At 44.1% G+C, this 18,883-nt stretch overlaps 1 protein-coding gene across 9 annotated transcripts in view; it reads right to left on the reverse strand.

The window, feature by feature from the left end:
• The window catches only part of PCNT (pericentrin), a 112,723-nt gene that overhangs the window by 32,230 nt on the left and 61,610 nt on the right, over nucleotides 1-18,883 (reverse strand). For 5 of the 9 annotated variants that reach the window (XR_008426059.2, XM_045196753.3, XM_045196750.3 and 2 more), the window contains 9 exons: nucleotides 16,126-16,158; nucleotides 14,372-14,601; nucleotides 13,677-13,793; nucleotides 13,550-13,570; nucleotides 12,352-12,558; nucleotides 10,029-10,199; nucleotides 9,433-9,585; nucleotides 8,257-8,349; nucleotides 918-1,811 (listed from right to left, as the gene is read on the reverse strand). Coding sequence is in view for 8 of the 9 variants with exons in the window: in XM_045196753.3 (XP_045052688.2) it covers nucleotides 918-1,811; nucleotides 8,257-8,349; nucleotides 9,433-9,585; nucleotides 10,029-10,199; nucleotides 12,352-12,558; nucleotides 13,550-13,570; nucleotides 13,677-13,793; nucleotides 14,372-14,601; nucleotides 16,126-16,158 (1,919 nt within the window). In the remaining variant the exon portion in view is untranslated. The remainder of the gene's footprint in view (nucleotides 1-917; nucleotides 1,812-8,256; nucleotides 8,350-9,432; nucleotides 9,586-10,028; nucleotides 10,200-12,351; nucleotides 12,559-13,549; nucleotides 13,571-13,676; nucleotides 13,794-14,371; nucleotides 14,602-16,125; nucleotides 16,159-18,883) is intronic. The other 4 variants (XM_045196772.3, XM_045196771.3, XM_024562568.4 and 1 more) reach the window with 2 other exon arrangements.

Raw genomic sequence — 18,883 nt, forward strand, 5'->3', positions numbered from 1 at the left:
TGCAGTCCCCGCTGCCTGCTCATAAACCACAAGTCACGATGCGCTAGAGACCGAGAGCTGAAGGCACAGGCAGTAGCTGTGATAGAGAATGGGGTCCGCTCAACCCAGAACCTCAAGCTGATGAGGGGCAGCAGGCTGTGAATCCTCAGAGTTCTACTCAAACACAAACTGAAGCATGTTAAAAAAAAAAAAGCTTGAAACATTTTACACTAGAAATGTTGATAAAAGATAAACCATTTGATTAGATGTCTAACGCACGGTTGAGCTCCACATCACAGGATGTTCTCTATCAGAAAAAAGAAGTGTTTTAAAAAGCTTAAATTACTTAGAGCAGGGGTGTCAAACTCATTTTCACCGGGGGCCACATTAGCCTCGCAGTTGCCTTGGAAGGGCCGAAATAATTTTAGGACTGTATAAATGTACTCCTTAACTGTCAAGGAGTTGAAATTACATTCAGCCCTTTGAAGGCAACCACAAGGCTGATGTGGCCTCTGGTGATAATGAGTTTGACACCCCTGACTTATAGCAATTAAATTTAAAATTGTACAAAGAACAAAACCCAGCCTAATCTCACTGTGTACGTATGTCCTGACTTGAGGTTCCAGGACCCAGGCCAGCATGAGCTGCAGACTCCCCTCCCTTCCCTGGCAAGAGCCACCCATTGGAAACTTCATGTCCAATTGACCAGTAGAGAGAAAACAGTTGTTAATTAAAACAGAAACAGTAGGAAAGTAAGAAAAAGAATTCAGTTTCCTTAACATAACCTCCAACTCCATCTGGTCCAGCCCCAGTGCTTGGCCACCAGCTGTCTGGGTCAGGGCCTTCTATAGGAGGCAAGTACACCCCAGCTCCTGCAGCACACCCCAGCTCTCTGCACACAGGCTGTACCTGCGGGACTACAGAGGAACCAGGCTCACCTGTGGGTCACTGCCTTCGCCACAGGAGGCCGCAGTTTGCTGTCTGCTGCTCACATTCTGTTCCAACTCTTCATCACATGAGGCCTTGTCACATCCCTGGAAGCTGTACTTCACATGATGAAGCATGGGGTCCCGGTATGCCTGCCGCTTGTCCAGCTCCTTCTGGCACTTCAGAAACTGCTGGCTCAGTGCCTGCAGCTGGCGGCTGAGGCGGACACACTGCACGCGGAGCCGCTGTAGCTCGGGAGTCTCGCACGTGGTGCCCAGGGGCTGCTGTTCCAGAGTGCGGCAGAGGCGGGCAAAGGCCAACAGGATGGCCTCTAGTTCGGTGGAGTGGGCTGATTGCCTTCTGTTCATAGCCTCGATTTCCAGATCTTTCTGGGCAATCTCTGCATCCTTTGCTTTGAGAGCAGCCTCAAACTCCTGAATCTGGGAGGCCAAACCCTGGACCTCAGACTCCTGTGGGGCTGGGCTGGGCCCCAGCTGGGCTAGCTGTCTTGCGGCAGCCTCCTCTGCAACCCGCAGGCGCTGCTGCAGGGCCTCCAGGGCCTGGCCGTGCTGGTGCTCCTGCTCAGCCAGCAGCTGGCTCAAGTCCTCCTTGGCCACAAGCGCAGCCTGGAGCTCGGCCTGCAGCATAGCCTGGGCCTCAGCTCCCTCAGCCTGCATGCGGCACAGCCCAAGTTCCAGCTCACTCTGGAGGTCCTCAGCTTGGCTATCACCAAGCTCATGCTTGGCAGGCCCCCCAAAGGTCAGCTCCTGCTGCAGCTTTTCGATGACCTCGTGCAGTTGCTCAATTTCCTCTGCTTTATCCTTCTGCAGCCGCTCCTGGTTCTCCTGCAAAGTCTCAATAATGGACTTCAGTTCCTCCACTTCAGAGCTTCTACTGTACATAACCTGGAAAAAGAGCACATTTCAGAAGCAAACAACATATTGACTTCAGAACCCCCTCTCAACTTACAGCTCTGAACTCACTGTCAGAAGTGGAGGCTTCACGGCTTGAAATACAAAACAGCTGTGGGAACAAACTGAGAATGTCACCAATGACAGTCAATATTTGAAACCCCCCCAAAATGCTGCACCCCAACTACTTTCAGTGTCTCAAACTGGTAAAAAGGAAAATTCTGTTGCTGCCGGGCACTCGTTCAGACACTCCAATTGAGGCTGCTGAGTACTGCCATAGACCCCAGCCCCCAGCCCCCAGCCCCCAGCCATCAGAATTCAGGGAAAGCGCTAACTTAACCACTCCTCAGTCAATGACACCTTCGTACTAATATTTCACCACCATTTCAATGTGTATTTAATTAACATTTAAAGAACTCTGATTGGTTTGATTTTCCTAAAGGAAGAGTTTAGATTTCAGGTGTCATTCTAACAACAGAATAAGAATAAAAGTGATAAAATCAGGGTACGGAATTTACAGAATGAAGAGTGTGACTGAACCAGGCACACCACATGCTCCCACGCTGTGCATATGTGCGGGGACCTGGGGACTCCATCTGTTGTCTGGACTACTCCATGCTGAGCACCATGCCACACCAGGCACTGAACCACGCTTTTACTACTTCATCTAATAAGAACTGCTTGTGCTATTTACTCTAATGCTCAACAATTTTAAGGTAAGTAATGTTACTATTCCTACTTTAAAGATGAGACAATTGAAACTTAGATATTAAATACCTTCCCAAGACCACACAGATAGTAAATGGAAAATCAGGATTGAAATCTATGTTAATATGGCTCCAAACTCCACTCCTTTAAGGTCATATCACTGGTTGTGACCAAAAACTTTAAAATTCTAACCAGTTTGTGTTCTAGTTAACAATCAACCAATTTGTTATAGTCTAAAGTTCTGCTTCCTAAAAATTGAGGGTTTCATAACAATTCTTGATTTCACTGGTACTACTTAACAAATACTTCAAACTCATATTCAAATCTGGCCTATAGTTAAGACAAAAATAAGAAAATTGGTTAACTTTTGGTTTGGATAACATCAGCTATCCATCACATACACATTTACCATACCTGAATACTGTATTGTATATTTTGAGCAAAAGACAACTTCTCAGTGTGAGGTGAGACCCTCACACCAGCTCCAGTTGGCCCCCTCCCCCTACCTGGGAGCTGCATGTGGCACAGACTGTGTCTCCCTACTCAGAGACAGCTGAAAGGGGTTCAGGGGTGGTACTGACTGTACATGGTTTGTGTTTATTCACTTATTGCGCTAAATGCACTGAGATTGGAAGGATGTACTATAGAACAGTCATAATTACAACAAACTGTTACACTTAAAATGCTAAAGCCAGCATGTGAAGGGGCAAAACTCTAAAGCAAGTCCTCTGAGATAAAGCATAATTGCTGCAGGCAAGGAAGCAGGGGCAACAACAAGTCATGTGCCAAGGAAAGAGCACAGCTGCAGGCCGGGGAACTGAGCTAAAGGGCATCACTTGGGCCAAGAGTGCACACCTTATGGTCTCCCTGATACTGTGGCAACTGCTTATCCTGGGCAAAGCAGTCCCATTGACATGGGACAGTGCAGAGGAGACCAGGCCTGAGTGCAGCCAGGACAAGCTCATTCAACCCTGCAGTGGTGCCTCAGATGAGCTTTTTTCCCTTACAGATCGCAGTTCTTGGGGGTGTCATAACATGGGTCTGAAACCACACACCAACAGCCAGGAGGAGCCTGCACAGCTCCTCAGAACTGACTGTGAAACCTGGCAGGCTGCACTCCACCTGCCTGAAGCCAGCACTTCCTGCCGAGGCCAGTAAGATGGGGGAGTTCCTGTCAGGCCTGGCCCCCAGGCTTTACAGCCAGAGGAGGCCCAGGAGAAGGAATCAGGCAGCCAGAGCTATGGAGAGCGACAGGAAAGAGACAGAGAAGCAGGGAAGAAAAACCCAACCCTGGTGTGTCAACTCCACCCTAGTCTGTGGGGAATCTGTGCACAATCTTAACAGGCAAGATGGAGCGGCGCACACTTTGAACTTGACCAAGATGACTACCACTAAAACAAAAACCTCAACACTCTTCAGAGGCAAATTCCCACAAGATAATTGTAGAACATCAAGGACACAAATAAAATATTCAAAATACAAAAAATTAGCAACATGATCAGTTCTGAAAAGACAACCAATAGCAACCAACCCTGACATGACGAAAATGCTGGAACACTCAAACAAGAATGTTAAAGCAGATGTTACAGCTGTGTTCAAGAACACAAAATATGTTCAAAGTAAAAAGATAAGGCCCTGCCTGGTAGCTCAGTTGGTTGGGGCGCTGTCCTGTAAACTGAAAGGATACGAGTTCAGTTCCTGGTCAGGGCACGTACCCAGATTGTGGGTTGGATCCCCAGTCAGGACACGTATGAGAAAGCAACCAATCGCTGTTTCTCTCTCACATCAATGTCTCTCTCTTTCTCTTCCCCTCCTTCCCTCCCTCCCTCCCTGCCTCCCCATCTCTAAAAGCAATGAAAAGTGTCCTTGGGTGAGGATAAATAAAATGACAAAAAAAAAAAAGAGAGCATAACTTTTTAAAAATTAAATAAACATACCTTTCAAAATAGCACAACAAAAATAAAATATGTAGGTATAAACCTAACAAAATATATGCAGGATATGTAAGCTGAAACCTACACAACACCAATAAAAGAAATCTAAGAATACAAATAAATCGAGAGATACACATGATCATGGACTGGAAGATGCAAAATTGTTAGGATGTTAAGTCTCTCCAGATCAATGTATAAATTCAATGCAATCCCAATCAATACCAGCAAGAGATTTTTTTTTTTAGATATCACCTTGTTGTACCTACAATTATATGGAAACCCAAAGGAACTAGAACAGCCAAAACAATTTTGTAAAGAGGAAAAGTTGGCTGACTTACATGATCTGATTTCAAGACTATATTATGAAGCTACAGAAATAGAAATCATGTGGTATTAATAAAGAGAGGAAAGCCTATATGAACAGAACTGGAGTTCAAAAACAGATTCAAACATTTCTCTAAATGGTGTAAAGGCAATTCAATGAAGGTTCACGTTTGAACAAATAGTGCTAGAACAACTGGACATCCCTGTGTCAAAAAAAAAAAAGTGTATCATACACTTGAATGCAAAGCAAAACTATACAGTTTCTAAGAGAAAACCTCTGTGATCTTGGGTTAGGCAAAGAGCTCTTAGACATAACTTCAAAAGAATGATGTATTTAGAAAACGAGTAAGTTGACCTTCATTAACATTAAAAAGTTTTGCTCTGAATGAAACACATGTTAAAGAGGGTGAAGAGACAAGCTGCAGAGTGGGTGAAGATATTTGCAGACCACATATGAAAATCATGTTCAGGAGATATAAAGAATTCCCAAAACTCAATAATCACAAAATGAACAATCCAACTTTTGAAAATTAGCCAAGGATTTGAACATTTTACCACAGTAAGAATGGCAAATAACCACATAAAAAGATGCTCAAGATCATTAACCATTAAGGAAATGTAAATTAAAACTATAAGGCTACACCACTGCACACCTATTAGGATGGCTAAAATGAAACTTGACCACACCCAGTGCTGATGAAGATGTGGTTAAAACTACAGACCTCGTACACTTCTGGTGGATGTAGAACAGTGGAGCAGCTCTGCAAAAACAGTCGTGTAGTTTCTTCAAAATTATGTTTATATACAAATATATTCTTCAAACATATATTTACATATGAATTGGCCATTTTACTACTAGCTATTTAAACCCAAAAACCTGCACATGACTGTAGACAGCAGCTCAATTCATAACGCCAAATCCTAGAAACAACCCCAACATCCCTCATGAGCGACTGGAGAAACAAACCTTGGAACATCCACATAATGTTACACAGCTATCAAAAAACAAAACAAAGAAACCCCGAATTACTGGTACGAGCCACAACATGGATGAGTAGCAAACACACAGGACGTGACTCCACAGAGTGGTCTGGAAAAGGCACACCAGGGGGCCGAAGAACACATCAGAGGTTGCCAAGCCTGGGGAGGCAGGACAAGGAGATTTTCTGAGGGAGGAGCTGGTCTGCATCTCAAATGTGGTAGTGATTATAGGACCAAAAGCATTTTTCAAAACTCATGGAACTGTACCCCCAAAACTGAATTTTATTGTCATAATTATTTTTAAAACTTTGAAAAATTTAAAGATAAGAAAAGACTGTATTAAAAAATAAAAGTCATATAAAATCAATAACCTATGGCTCTACCTAAAGAACCTACAATGAGCAAAATAAACACAAGGTAAATAGAAGGAATCCAATTAAAAAAAAAAAAAGGAAGGAAGGAAATCAAAATAGAAAAAAAGTGAGGAAAATAGCTAAGCTAAAAGCTAGTAAAAACATCAAAAAAATTGATAAACCTTTAGGTAGTGAGACTGCAAAAAAGAGAGAAAAAATAAATTCTCCAATATCAGGAATGAAAAATGGATCATCAGGGCAGAATTTATTCAATGAATTAATAAGGAAATGGTTAATAAGGAACAATTATAAACTCCTTCATGTCAAGAAATTTGACAATTTAGATGAAATAAATAAATTCACCGAAAAATACAACTTATACAAACTTATCCAATTTATTCAATAAATGTGTTGGGAAAACTGGACACACACATGCAAATAAATGAAGCTAAACTACCTTCTTATACCAGGTACAAAATAAACTCAAAATAGATGAAAAACTTAAATATAAGACTTGAAACCATAAAACTCCTAGAAGAAAAAATAGGCAGCAAGCACTCTGACATCACTCAGCAATATTTTTTGGATATATATATCCTCAGGCAAGGGAAAGAAAAAAAAATAAGCAAATGCGATTACATATAACTAAAATTTTTTTTGCCCAGTGAAGGAAACCATCAATACAACAAAAAGACAATCTACTGAATGGCAAAAGATATCAGTAAACCATACAACTGGTAAGGGGTTAATATTCAAAATAGATAAGGAACTCACACAACCAAAAAAAAAAATCCAATTAAAAAATGGGCAGAGGACCTGAATAGTGGCTTCTCCAAAGACACACAGATGGTCAATAGACATATGAAAAGATGCTGAACATCCCTAATTGTCAGAGAAATGCACATTAAAACTACAAAGAGATATCACCTCACACCTGTCAGAATGGCTATAATCAAATCTACAAACAACATGTGTTGGCAAGGACGTGGAGAAAAGGGAACCCTTATGTACGGTTGATCAAAATATGAATTAGTGCAGACACTATGGAAAACAGTATGGAGGTTCCTCAAAAAATTAAAGACAGAGATGTCATATGATCCAGCAATCTCACCTCAGGGTATTTACCCAAAGAAAACAAGAACCGTAATTTGAAAGGATACATACACCCTTATGTTAATTGCAGCATTATTTACAATAGACAAGACATGGAAGCAAGATAGGAGGAACTGGAGTGTTTGTGGGGTTTTTTGGTGTTAAGTTGTATGAGTTCCTCATCTACTTTGGATATTAACCCCTTATCGTATATATGGTTTGACCATAAACAGATGATTGGATAAAAAGATGTGTATTGGCAACAAAAAAGAATGAAATCTTGCCATTTGCAAAAATACAGATGGACCAGAGGGTATAATGCTGAGTGAAATAAGTCGGACAGAGAAAGACAAATACCATGTATGATTTCACTTACATGTGGAATCTAAAAAAACGAACAAACAAACAAATTCATAGATACAGAGAAGAAACAGATGGTTGCCAGGTTGCTGAGGGGCCGTGTTGGGGGACTGAGTGAAAAAAGGTAAAGGGATTATGAAGTACAAGTTGGTAGTTTACAGAATAGTCATGGTGATGGAAAGTATCGCATAAGAAACACAGTCAATAATATTGTAATAACTATGTATGGTTGCATGTGGGTGGTACACTTAGCAGGGGATCACTTCATACAGTATATAAATGCCTAATCTCTAGGTGGTATACCTCAACTATTATATAGTATTATATGTCAACTGTAACTGAAAAAGAAAACTTTAAAAGTAGTTGCTGGCTTCACAGACATTCCTCAAAGTAACACAAAATAATATTCTTGAATTGTGGCAAATATATAAGATACTAACACAGGTCATTAATATCCCAATAGCCTCTGTCACTGGGAAATTTGAGGACACGAAAAAACTGAAGACAAAAACTGTTTTTTACCCTAACAGCCACCATTAACCTTATACCCTCCATCAAAATTAATGGAAAAAGCCATTATCAATTTTATGTAGTATCATTGCTGAGGACTCTGGTGATCTGAGATCATACCTACAAACTACCAAGAACATAATGCCTAAGATGCCCTCATGCCAAAGGAACACCTACCTCGCTGAGAGAGCCACTTCCCATCCCAGCCAGCTGTGCCTCAAGCTGCTCACTCATGCGCAGTATCTCCTTTTCTTTGTTTTGCAGAAATGCCTGTGGAAATCATTATAGTAATAAAAATAGTGAAGCCAACAAAGCATTACTATAGGACTAGTCCCCAAGCCTTGCAGACATGAACTATCCTAACTGAATAAGCCTGTAGTTTCAAACACTACCAATGTTTTTCTATTAAACTGCCCTATTAGTTTAAAATGACGTATTAGCTTGGTTTTCTAAAATAAGTTCTGCGTTTCTCCAGGAAATTTGTTTAAAGCAACCATCAAAGAGTAAGTAAAGCCTGTTCTTATATGCTTCCCATCTCGTAATTAAGGATGGATTCCCATGGAGAAGATGAGCAATGATTCTAAGACTGGCTTAAAATTCCATCTTCACTGAAGGTATTTTAAACCATGCAGGTGCAACCTTTGGGAGAATTAGGAACAAATGACACAGACCCCAGAACTTCTTGCAATGCTATCAGTTCACTCATTGAACAACTGCCAGGTTGGCATCATAGGCCATAATTCTAAACTCAATATATTTCTAAGGTTGTTTTCTTTAAGAGTTGTTTTTCTTTAAATCGTTCTGATTTAAAAGCAGACTTTTCTCAAACTCAGCGGGGAAGGGTAACGATGAGTGAACATTTGCTAAACATCACCCCTTCTAGAGTGGGCACCCTGGGAGTGGCCAGAGCAGGGCCGTTGTTCCAAGTTATGACTTGTTTCCTTGGCAGTTAGGGAGGTGCCTCTCCCTCAATCTTACTCCAATAAGCAGCGTTCAAAAGACCTGACTGTCATCAGCGCTGCAAACCAAAAGCAAGAGTCTGGTGTGGAGGGGAAAGCAGATGAACTTCTCAAGTCAAGGTGACTCTGCTTTTCCACTCATGATCCTGAGAAGCTGCCTCTACTACACTTTCTTGAGCTGCCCCAGCTGCCAACCTCGGTGCAGACACAAGTCAGGCACTTCCTGAAATCATCTGTCAGCATAGGGTCGGTCCTCTGTCTTCAGAAGTAAGCCTCGTGTTCCCTGGAAAGGCCTGAGGTCCCCACTCCCCGTAAATAATGGTCCACACATTGGGCCGTAGCACTTGGATAATCAACATAACCTTAGACGTCAAGGTGGGTCTGTTCACTTTACCTTCAAACTGGCATTCTCTTCTTGTAGTCCTCTGACGCTGACAGTAGCGTGGTTGTTCTGTAGGTCTAACTGTAAGTTCAGATGCAGTACTTCTTCATTTTTACTAATTAAGTCATCTTTAATCTTTTCTAATTGTTCTTTTAATTCTAAAACCTTTCATTGAAACAAATGAAGGTAAATATTTAAAATTATCTAATATTCTAATTGATTTAGTAGTTATTAAAATCATGCTAAAAGATTAAAAGTATATGCCAAAAAAAGTTTTTTAAAGTATATTTTATTGATTATGCTATTACAGTTGTCCCATTTTTTCTCCCCTTTATTTCCCTCCTCCCAATAACCCCCCTCCCATCATCATTCCCCCACCTTGGTTCATGTCCATGGGTCAAACATGTAAGTTCTTTGGCTTCTCCTACAAAAAAAGTTCTTACTTTTCTATAACCCACATAAAAATGTTAAAATTACAAAGACTGCACAGTAGTCACAAGCCCACTGATGTATCATTTGGACGCCCTGCCCTGTACACAACAGTGTAGTGGATGCATGCGTCACAGTGAACAGAAGACCACCCCCGCCCTGTCTCCCCCACCCCTTACCTCACTTTCCCGCTGCAGGAGTGCCCTCTGCACAGTCTCTAACTGGACTTCTGGGCCCTCAGGGCCCCTGTCTGCAGCAGGCAAAGGGCATTTGCCCTCATCTAGTTTCGATTGCAATGTGGACACAAGAAGCAAGTTACTCATCTGTTGTTGCTGTAATGCCTCCTTATCCTATTTTTTAAAAAAGGAGATTTATTGTAGGCAAGTATTTCAAGAAACAGGGGCCTTAAAGTGCGGTCAAAGTGTACGCTGTCCCCAGATCTTCCTGCACACACCTGCAAGTACCACATGTGATCCCCAGACCCAGCCGTGCTCCTGAGCAGAGACCTGCCTGAAGGGTGAAACCCGGAGAGAGAGCACCACAGGTGGTCCTCGATCCCACTGGGAGAAACTGATCCTCAGTAATTATTCAACAAGGCACAAAAACAGTCTAGACTGTTAGCAATATTTTAAAAATTGGAAAAAACTTGCAAAGTTCAGGGCAATGGCTGACAATACATGTGTACGAAGAATATTAACAGACCACTGAAAAGTTTTCAAAGAAATTTTAATATGGATAAAATGGCCACAGCACATTGGTCCAACTTTGTGGAGGGAAAAAAAGGCATTTCGTATACTCCTGGCACCTAGTAAGTACAGTAGATTGTTACTTGGGAGGTGGGGGAGCAGCCCGAGGAGCTGTTCCCAAGTTAGCACCAAGCACCACTCCCCTCCAGGCAGATGAAAGGAAGAGAGAGGAGATGAAACCTGGCCAGGTTGGTGTCGTCAGGTAAGAGCCAAGCTTGACTCCTTCAATAGTTCCCGTGGTCATTTTTAAGAACAAAGCACACCTGGTAAAAACTCACCTCCTAGAGACAGGATTTGTCTCAGGGCCAAACCAATAATTCTAAAAAACAATTTCTTACGGAGTCTTCCTTTTCATGTAACCTTTTAACCTCAAGTGACATGAAATAAATGAAACATGAGAAGTTCAGCTGGTTTGGAGGCAATGATGAATGACCAGAAATGCTACAGGCCGCCCACCCCCAGCACAGCCCCGCAGCCTCATCCTAACATTCAATACAAACAAAAGCATTCACACATGAAAGCTGTCACTAGGGATGGTTTCACTGGGGCAGTTGACATAAATTACTAAATTTAAAAATTAAAATACCTGTAACTAGCTCTAAGTACAGTATTTAATGAAATAACATTTTATACCTAAAATCTTGAACGTTTGTGAAACTACTAAGGAGTACTGTAAAAATTGTTATAAAATGAGACTACAGTACGTGTGATACTGTGATTTATAATATAAATATAGACTGTTCTTCATCTGACTGCTGGAACAGGCCTCCTGAAACCCTTGGAATTATTCCTGAGTGGTACAAGTATTAAAGGGGGTTGATATTCATAATAAGCCCCTTTCAGCCGCACCTCAGCTTATGTTACCGAGGTGACTTCTGGAAAGCCCCTATGTCACCTAAGGATCAGACTGGTGGCCAGGGGAACCAACCATGTGATTAGAGGGTTGGACCTTTCAGTCCATCCCTGACCTTCAGGGAGGGGAGAGGGGCTGGAGGATGAATCAACCACCAACAACCAATGATTTAATCAAGCATGCTTAGGTGATGAGACCTCCAATAAAAACCCAAAGAACAGAGATTCAGAGAGCGTCTGGGCTGGTGAACACGTGAAGATAAAGAAACAGTGGGTACCTGGACAGGGCACAGAAGCCCTGTGCCCTTTCCCCTACATCTCACCCAGTGAATCTCTTCCTTCCATCTGTTCCTGAGTTATATCCTGTGTTAACTAATGGGTGACCTACTAAGTAACATGTTTCTCTGAGATCCGTGAATCACTGTAGCAAATTAATGGAACCCGAGGAGGACCTCTGATCTATACCACCTAGAACTTCTGGTGGGCATCCAATGTCACGAGGGGCAGTCTTGTGGGACTGAGCCCTTAATCTGTGGCGTCTGACGCTAACTGCAGGTAGACGGTATCAGAATTAAGTTCTAGGACACCCCACTGAGATCTGCTGAGAACTGAACACCCGCTTGGTATGTGAGAAACCGCTGCCCACTTGGTGACCAGAAGTGTCAGCTGTGAAGTGATGTAGCAGAGGACTGATCATGCAGGAGACACAGGAAGCATTTTTCCTTTAGAGCAAATAAAAGCCAAGAGGGTAGAGGGAACTCCGTCTGGAACTCCTTAGTTGGTCTAAGGTCTTCAGTAAAACGCAGTCATTCTCATGAAAAGGAGGGCCCACTGTGGATCCCCCGCCCACTCCAAGCAGCTCAGTGGGGACCGGACAGAACCCTACACAACAAAGGACATTTACCTGCTGTAGCTCCTTCACAGCTTTCCTCTGCTTCTCCAGTTCTTCCTGGAGCTGGGTCAATCTCCTCCTCGCATCGGCATTTGTCTCCTCCAGATGTTTAATTTCCTCTTCCTGGATCAACACTTGTCTATCTGATAATTCTTTCTTCAAAACCAATTCGTTAAGTTCATCTGATTTTTCTCTCAACTTTTCCTGTAACAATTCAACCTAAAACAACAAAAAATGCTTGAGAAATACAACAGTTAAAACAACAACAAAAAACAACCCAACCATCTTCCAAATAAAAAAGTACCCAAGACAATTTAGAGAAAATTGATCTTCCACAGGGCTTGGTGGATCTACGCTGCATAAGGAAGCCTCGGAAGACTATGATAAAACTGTAATAAAAAGGGTATTGTCTCAAAAAAAAAAAAAAAAACCCCCACATAAAAATAAAAATATGAAGTTTGTTATTAAAATGCTTTAATTCTCACCTAAGGATATGTTTATTGATTTCAGAGATGAGGAGGGGGGGTGAGAGACAGAGAGAGAGAGAAACATGGGTGGTTTGCCTCCCGTACATGCCCCAGCTGGGGATCAAACCCACAACCCAGGTATGTGCCCTGACCAGAAAAGTCAAACCCACGACCTTTTAGTGTATGGAATAACACTCCAACCAATTGAGCCACTCAGCCAGTACTTAAAATAAATTTGACAGTGAGGAATAGATGGCTACTTATCAATAAAACAAGAATGAGGCACTAATACAGCAACCTGGATGAATCTCTAGGCCAGTGGAAAGCAATCCCCAAAGGCTGCCCACTGCGATCCATTTGTATAACCATGAGGAAATAACAAACTACTATGAGGATCAGACTGAGGGCCCCATGGGGCTCCGTTGGCACGTCAATATCCTGGCTGTGACCTTGGGCTGGCTTCTACAGGATATCACCAGTGGGGAAACTGGGAGAAGGATACGCAGGATCCCTGTGTCTTATTCCTCACAACTGCAATTAAACCAGTTATCTCAAAATAAGTTTAATTTTAAAAAAGAACAAGCAAATTGACTACAGCTACCTCAGACAGGAGGAGACAGGTCCAGCCCAAGCAGAAGGAAGAGAGAAAAAACAGCAGGACACAGAAGCAGGTGCACCACCCACCCATGTGCTCAAGCGCACCGGCCATGCAGGTGGACAGCACAGACAGAGAGAACACGTACCTCTTCATCCAGCTGTGCCTGCTGTCATTTCCACGAACATGGAAAGCAAAAATATTTTTAAAGATAAGGCTTAAAAACAGTGCAAAGAACCACTATCCCGAGTGTGGCACACATCAGGCTGACTTACTTCACTGTCGCGGGGCCCCCGGGACTGCAGCTGGGCTGCCCAGCGGAGCTGCTCCTCCAGCCTCTGGATCTCTTGCTGGAACTCCTCCCGCTCGTGCTCCCTCTCCACGGCTTGCTCCTAACACAAGAGGCAGACTGTGTGGGTTGCTTACAGTGATGTCGCTTTCCAGTTGCACCCACTTCCCTCTAAAGGAGACCACTGAAAGGCATGAGGTGAACAGAGGACACACCTCATCTGACGCTACAGCCAGGGCTTCCATTTCACACGCATGGCCACTGCCCAGTACCATACACCCTGTGTGTGGGCACTACACGCATGAAGGAGGGCTAAATGAGAGGAGGGTCTTCCCATGAGATGTAGGGGAAGCTTCGGAACATCGAAAGGAAGAAAAGATGGAAAGGGCAGACAGCACAGGTCCAAGGCAGTGCCGGGCACACAGGATCTATAACTTGGACTGTGGGAGACTCCTGTCCAGACCACAGAAAGGAGTGTGGCCATGAGACCAGGGGGATGTTCCCTCAGAATCACACATCACAAACGTTGACAAAATCTGTCCACCAAGAGACATGGTCACATGAAGGTCTACTGCACATTAACCCTTCCCACTGGGTCACAGAAGCTTATTTAATGACCTGGGAAAGGTCCAGGTTGTAAAGATGACTTCCAGGGAGGTCAACAAAACATAGAGTGCTTACGTCCATGAACTGCCGCTGGCTGCGTAAGTGCTTATCCAGGGACACCATCTGCTGCCGCAGGGCACAGAGCTCCTCAGCCTGTGAGGCGCATGCTCGATGGCGCGAGACCTGCTCTTCCAGCTCAGCCTCCAGGAGCTTCACCTGGGCGAGCAGAGCCACACGGTCCTTTTCGCACTGCTGCCTGGTCTCCAGCCCTTCTGTGGTGGCAACTTCCACTTCCCTCCGAAGAGCTACAGAGGCAAAGAGAACAGAAGGGGAGCCTTATAGCACGGGTCAGGGTCCCTGTGCTGCACCAGAGGCACCGAGCACGTGCTTACTAACAGGGACACCCACACAGCACATGCCCCACGCAACACCGTGGCCAGCCTCCCTGGGCCAGGGACCCAGTCCTGGTTGGGGACTGGAGCACAGGGTCCCCAAGTCTTCCAGACCCCATACCCCCACACACCCACATGTAGCACAGATCTGCCCTTCATTTCCTCTCTTCCTATAGGACCAGGACACAATTCAGGTCACACAGTCACCTCAAGATGAGGGAACGTAAACCCGCAAACCAGCATGGGCCAGTGTCCTGTTCAATGTGAAGTCCATGTCCTAACAAAGCAACAATGTACTGAAATACCCACTGAAAATAAACTCAAGCACTTTTGCAAAAATAAATAAATTTTTAAAATTGCAACTTTTAAATAAAAATTGGCTAAAGTAAAAAATTTTCAAGCCTAAGAAGAATCCATCTTGGTATTCCCAAATGACAATATCAGGTACCTTTCTATGAATTACACCTTCTCATAAAATGCCCAATAGGGAAAATAAAATGTAACTTAAAACCTCTGTCTGAGGGAACACAAGCCCTGAGGAGCCACTGGCAGTAAAGTGCTCACTATGTGCCCGTGGCCAGGGTAGGATCTTGGAGGAAAGAGGTGAAACCCTAAGTGAATCAAAAGCCAATTTAAGTTCACAGGGCAACGGCTGAGGCTGCAGTCCAAGGGGAAGCTGTAAATCAGGCAGCATCCAAAAGGACGCTTGCCTCTGTGGAAGCCTGAGTGTCCAAGCTCATCCAAAACTGAAACATTAAATCCCCGAGTCTTTATTTACATTTCACCAACTTTCAAAGCTTAACTACTCTGGTTTACAAAAAAAATCTGTCCATCTTTTATGACAAACTACTGTCCCTACTAAAAACATTCTCAATAAATTTTCATGCTAGTAAGTCAGCAATTACAGTAAAGTAGCCTTAAACATGCAGTTAGGCCAATGTCATTCAGAGCCCTTGGAAACACAAAATGAGACTCATATGTCACCTCTGTGACAGTCAGTGATGCCCAATCATCCACCCAGACAATACAACCTTCAGGGCCACACACTGCAGAAAAGACTCCAGCTGCCAGCACACACGGCCTACATGCGAGCAGATAGAGGGGAGGCATTCGCATTGCTGCCAAGGCCATGCTAAGGGCTGACCACAAAGCTGGCTAGCACAGGAGCTCCACGGGGCCCGCCCCACCCCACGCCAAGCCCCCGGGGCCCCCCTGATCCCTGCACAACAGCACACACTGCAGTTCAGCAACTGCCATAGGCATCACCAGAGAAAGGCATGCCGATTTCTACACACGAGTGTTGAAAATGACAGTTATCATTTTCTTTAACAGTTTGCTGAAAAAGCTCTGGAGTACTTCTCTTTAGTACAACATTTGTAAAGTCTGCTGCAAACACAAAGCTTATCTCGCAGAAATCACTCGTTTGTTTTCACGAACCTGAGTCCTTGTGTGCTACAGTAACAGGAACGCCTATAAACGAACACACAGTACTTTCAGAGGTCAAACAGGAGAATGTGACAGAAACCAGAGAGGGGAAATGACAGCAGCAAGGAATGTCTTTGGCCCTGGACAACCCATAAAACTTGTGCATTTCCAAACCACCATTGCTTACGGGTCTGAACATCTGTGTCTCCATATTTTGAACCCTGACCCCCAATGTGATGGTGTCAGGAGGCAGGGCCTTTAGGAGGAGATAGCTGATGAAAGTGGAGCCTGATGCTGGGGTTAGCGCCTTTCTCGAAGAGACCCAGACAGTGTCCTGGCCCCTCTGCATGTGAGGATATGGTGGGAAAGCTGTCTGTGCCCCAGAAAGAGGCTCCTCACCAGAAAGGAACCTGTGCCAACACCCTGACCTTGGACCTCTAGCCTCTAGGACTGAGACAATAAATGTCTGTTATTTTTGAGCCACCCAGTATGTGTTTTGTCACAACAGCCGAATGGATTGAGTCAGGACTGTTTGCCCAGGTGTCATAGCAGGTCCTGTCCCCCAACGGCTTTTAAAAGAGACAAAGAAAAACACACAGGACACTGGGCATTGCCCCGAAACACACCACACACCACACAAACAGACAAGGCAGGGCTGAATTTCCCCATAGATGCCAGGAGCTCCCAAAACTCTTGGAAATCTGACCAATGTTCATGAGGCCCCAAAGCAGACCGAGTACCAAGGGCCCCCGGACTGCACCTGGGGGAGCTGGCGGTGAGGGGGGCTGTTCAGCTGGCTAGGAGTTTGTCAAACAGCTTGCACAGGGTAAATGGCACCTTCAGTGTGAGGGCACACACAGAGTCCCTAATGGGAAGACACAACTATGCAGCACAGTGAGGGTAAGGGACAGAGAGCAAGTGAGAAATTAAGTTGGGGTTAACATGTGAAAATGAAAGCAAACCCAGAGGATCCCAAAGAAGCATGAGAATTTCCTGAGAACAAAACAAAGTGGAAGAGAGACTGTTTGGGTCTGAGAGAGGGTTCCACAACCAGTCCCCCCCTGGCCCAGCACCCACTTGTGCCAAGGTGCTGCAGGCACACAGGCCTCTCTGCAGGGAGATCATGGCGAGAAGCTCAGCCAGGTGTGAACAAGAGACAATGCCACAGAAGGGCTGGACCAGGGCCTACAGGGTCCAGACCCAGCAGAGGCAGAGCTACTCAGGTCTTGGGCAGCTAGGACGAAGTTGTGTCACAGCCCAGGGCTGTGTGGCACTCATTTGGTCTCATACCTTTGTGGCCCAACCCTCAGGATGAGAAAAACGGGCTAGAGGTACCAGTGCTCATGGTGTAAGCATGGGTCTGGATTGGACAGGGCGTGGGACAGCTACCTAGCCCCCTTAAAGGAAGGTCTGTCCCACTGCAAAGTACAGCCTATAGAAAGTTCCAGAGGGACAAAAAAGGATGAGAAGAAAAAATGTTTGAAGAAACAAATTCCCAGACTTAACAAAGAAACAACAGACCTTAGAACAGAAAAAGTATGAACAATCTACCCTAGTGACATGTAAGAACATCAGAGCAAAGAGATATTTCTAAAAACATCTACAAAGAAACAAGATAAGCCCTGGACGGTGTGGCTCAGTGGACTGAGTACTGTCCTGAAAACCAAAGGGCCGCCAGTTCCATTCCCTGTCAGGGCACTTGCCTGGGCTGCAGGCCAGGTCCCCATTTGGGGGCCATGCAAGAGGCAAACAATTTATGTTTCTCTCGAACACTGATGTTTCTCTCCCTTTCTCTCTCCCTCACCCTCTCTCTAAAAATAAATAAAACCTTTTTTACGAATTTAAAAAAGAAACAAGGTAAAGATACCTTAGCAGAAATACTAGATTCAAGGAAAGGCTGGGTTATACCCTCACATTTTAAAGAAAAATAAATCAAATCCATAATTACATCTTTCCAGCTATAATTTCATTAAAGGATGAGGGTAAAATAAGTAAATCTCAGGCACTCGAGGTCTAAGAGTTTTCCTTCTTTCAAACTGTTGAGGAAAAAAAAGCCTTCAACTTACACACGTGTGTGCACAAACATACACACAAATGTGCGCAAAAGCCTTGCCTGATGGTGCATGGCTGGGGGCGGCACAGTGACGAATGAGTGAGACAGGACAGGTTCCAGTGCTGCAGGAGGGGGGACCCTGGCGCAGAAGGAACACCAGGCACACAGCATGAGTCATGTGTGTGCGTGTGTGCACGCACACACATGCGGGCAGAGGGTGGGGGTGTCAGAGTACCCCCAGGAAGCATGGGAAGCAGAAAACGAGGGAAGAGACCCAAACAGCCATGAGCACAGCGACAAAACCTGGCTCAACAGAGCAAAGGAAACGCCTAGAGCTGAGCCTTTAGAAAGTCGTTCATGTAACATCCATAAGAGACAATTAGAAGCATATGGAAAAACGGAAAATAAAGGGGTAAAAACTGACATACAAGGAAAAACAAAAAAAATAGATTGATTTTTTTAATACCGAAATTTACATCAAAAAATGAAAAAGGGACAAAGGAAATGGGACAAAGGAATCTTGCTCTATATAAACAAAAGAAAGCTGAGCAAGAAGATGAGGTCTAGAAAGGATTACAAATACAGTTTAAAGTATTGTTCATGAACGCAAACCAAGAACTGCCTACAAATTCTATTTGCTTAAAGAAATAATAGCAGGCCTGTAGGATCCGTGTGCCCACCAATGAGCCAAGCACCCACTGACAAGGTCTGCAGAAC

This window comes from Desmodus rotundus, unplaced genomic scaffold (genome assembly GCF_022682495.2).
Source record: "Desmodus rotundus isolate HL8 unplaced genomic scaffold, HLdesRot8A.1 manual_scaffold_186, whole genome shotgun sequence".
Lineage (NCBI taxonomy): Eukaryota > Metazoa > Chordata > Mammalia > Chiroptera > Phyllostomidae > Desmodus > Desmodus rotundus.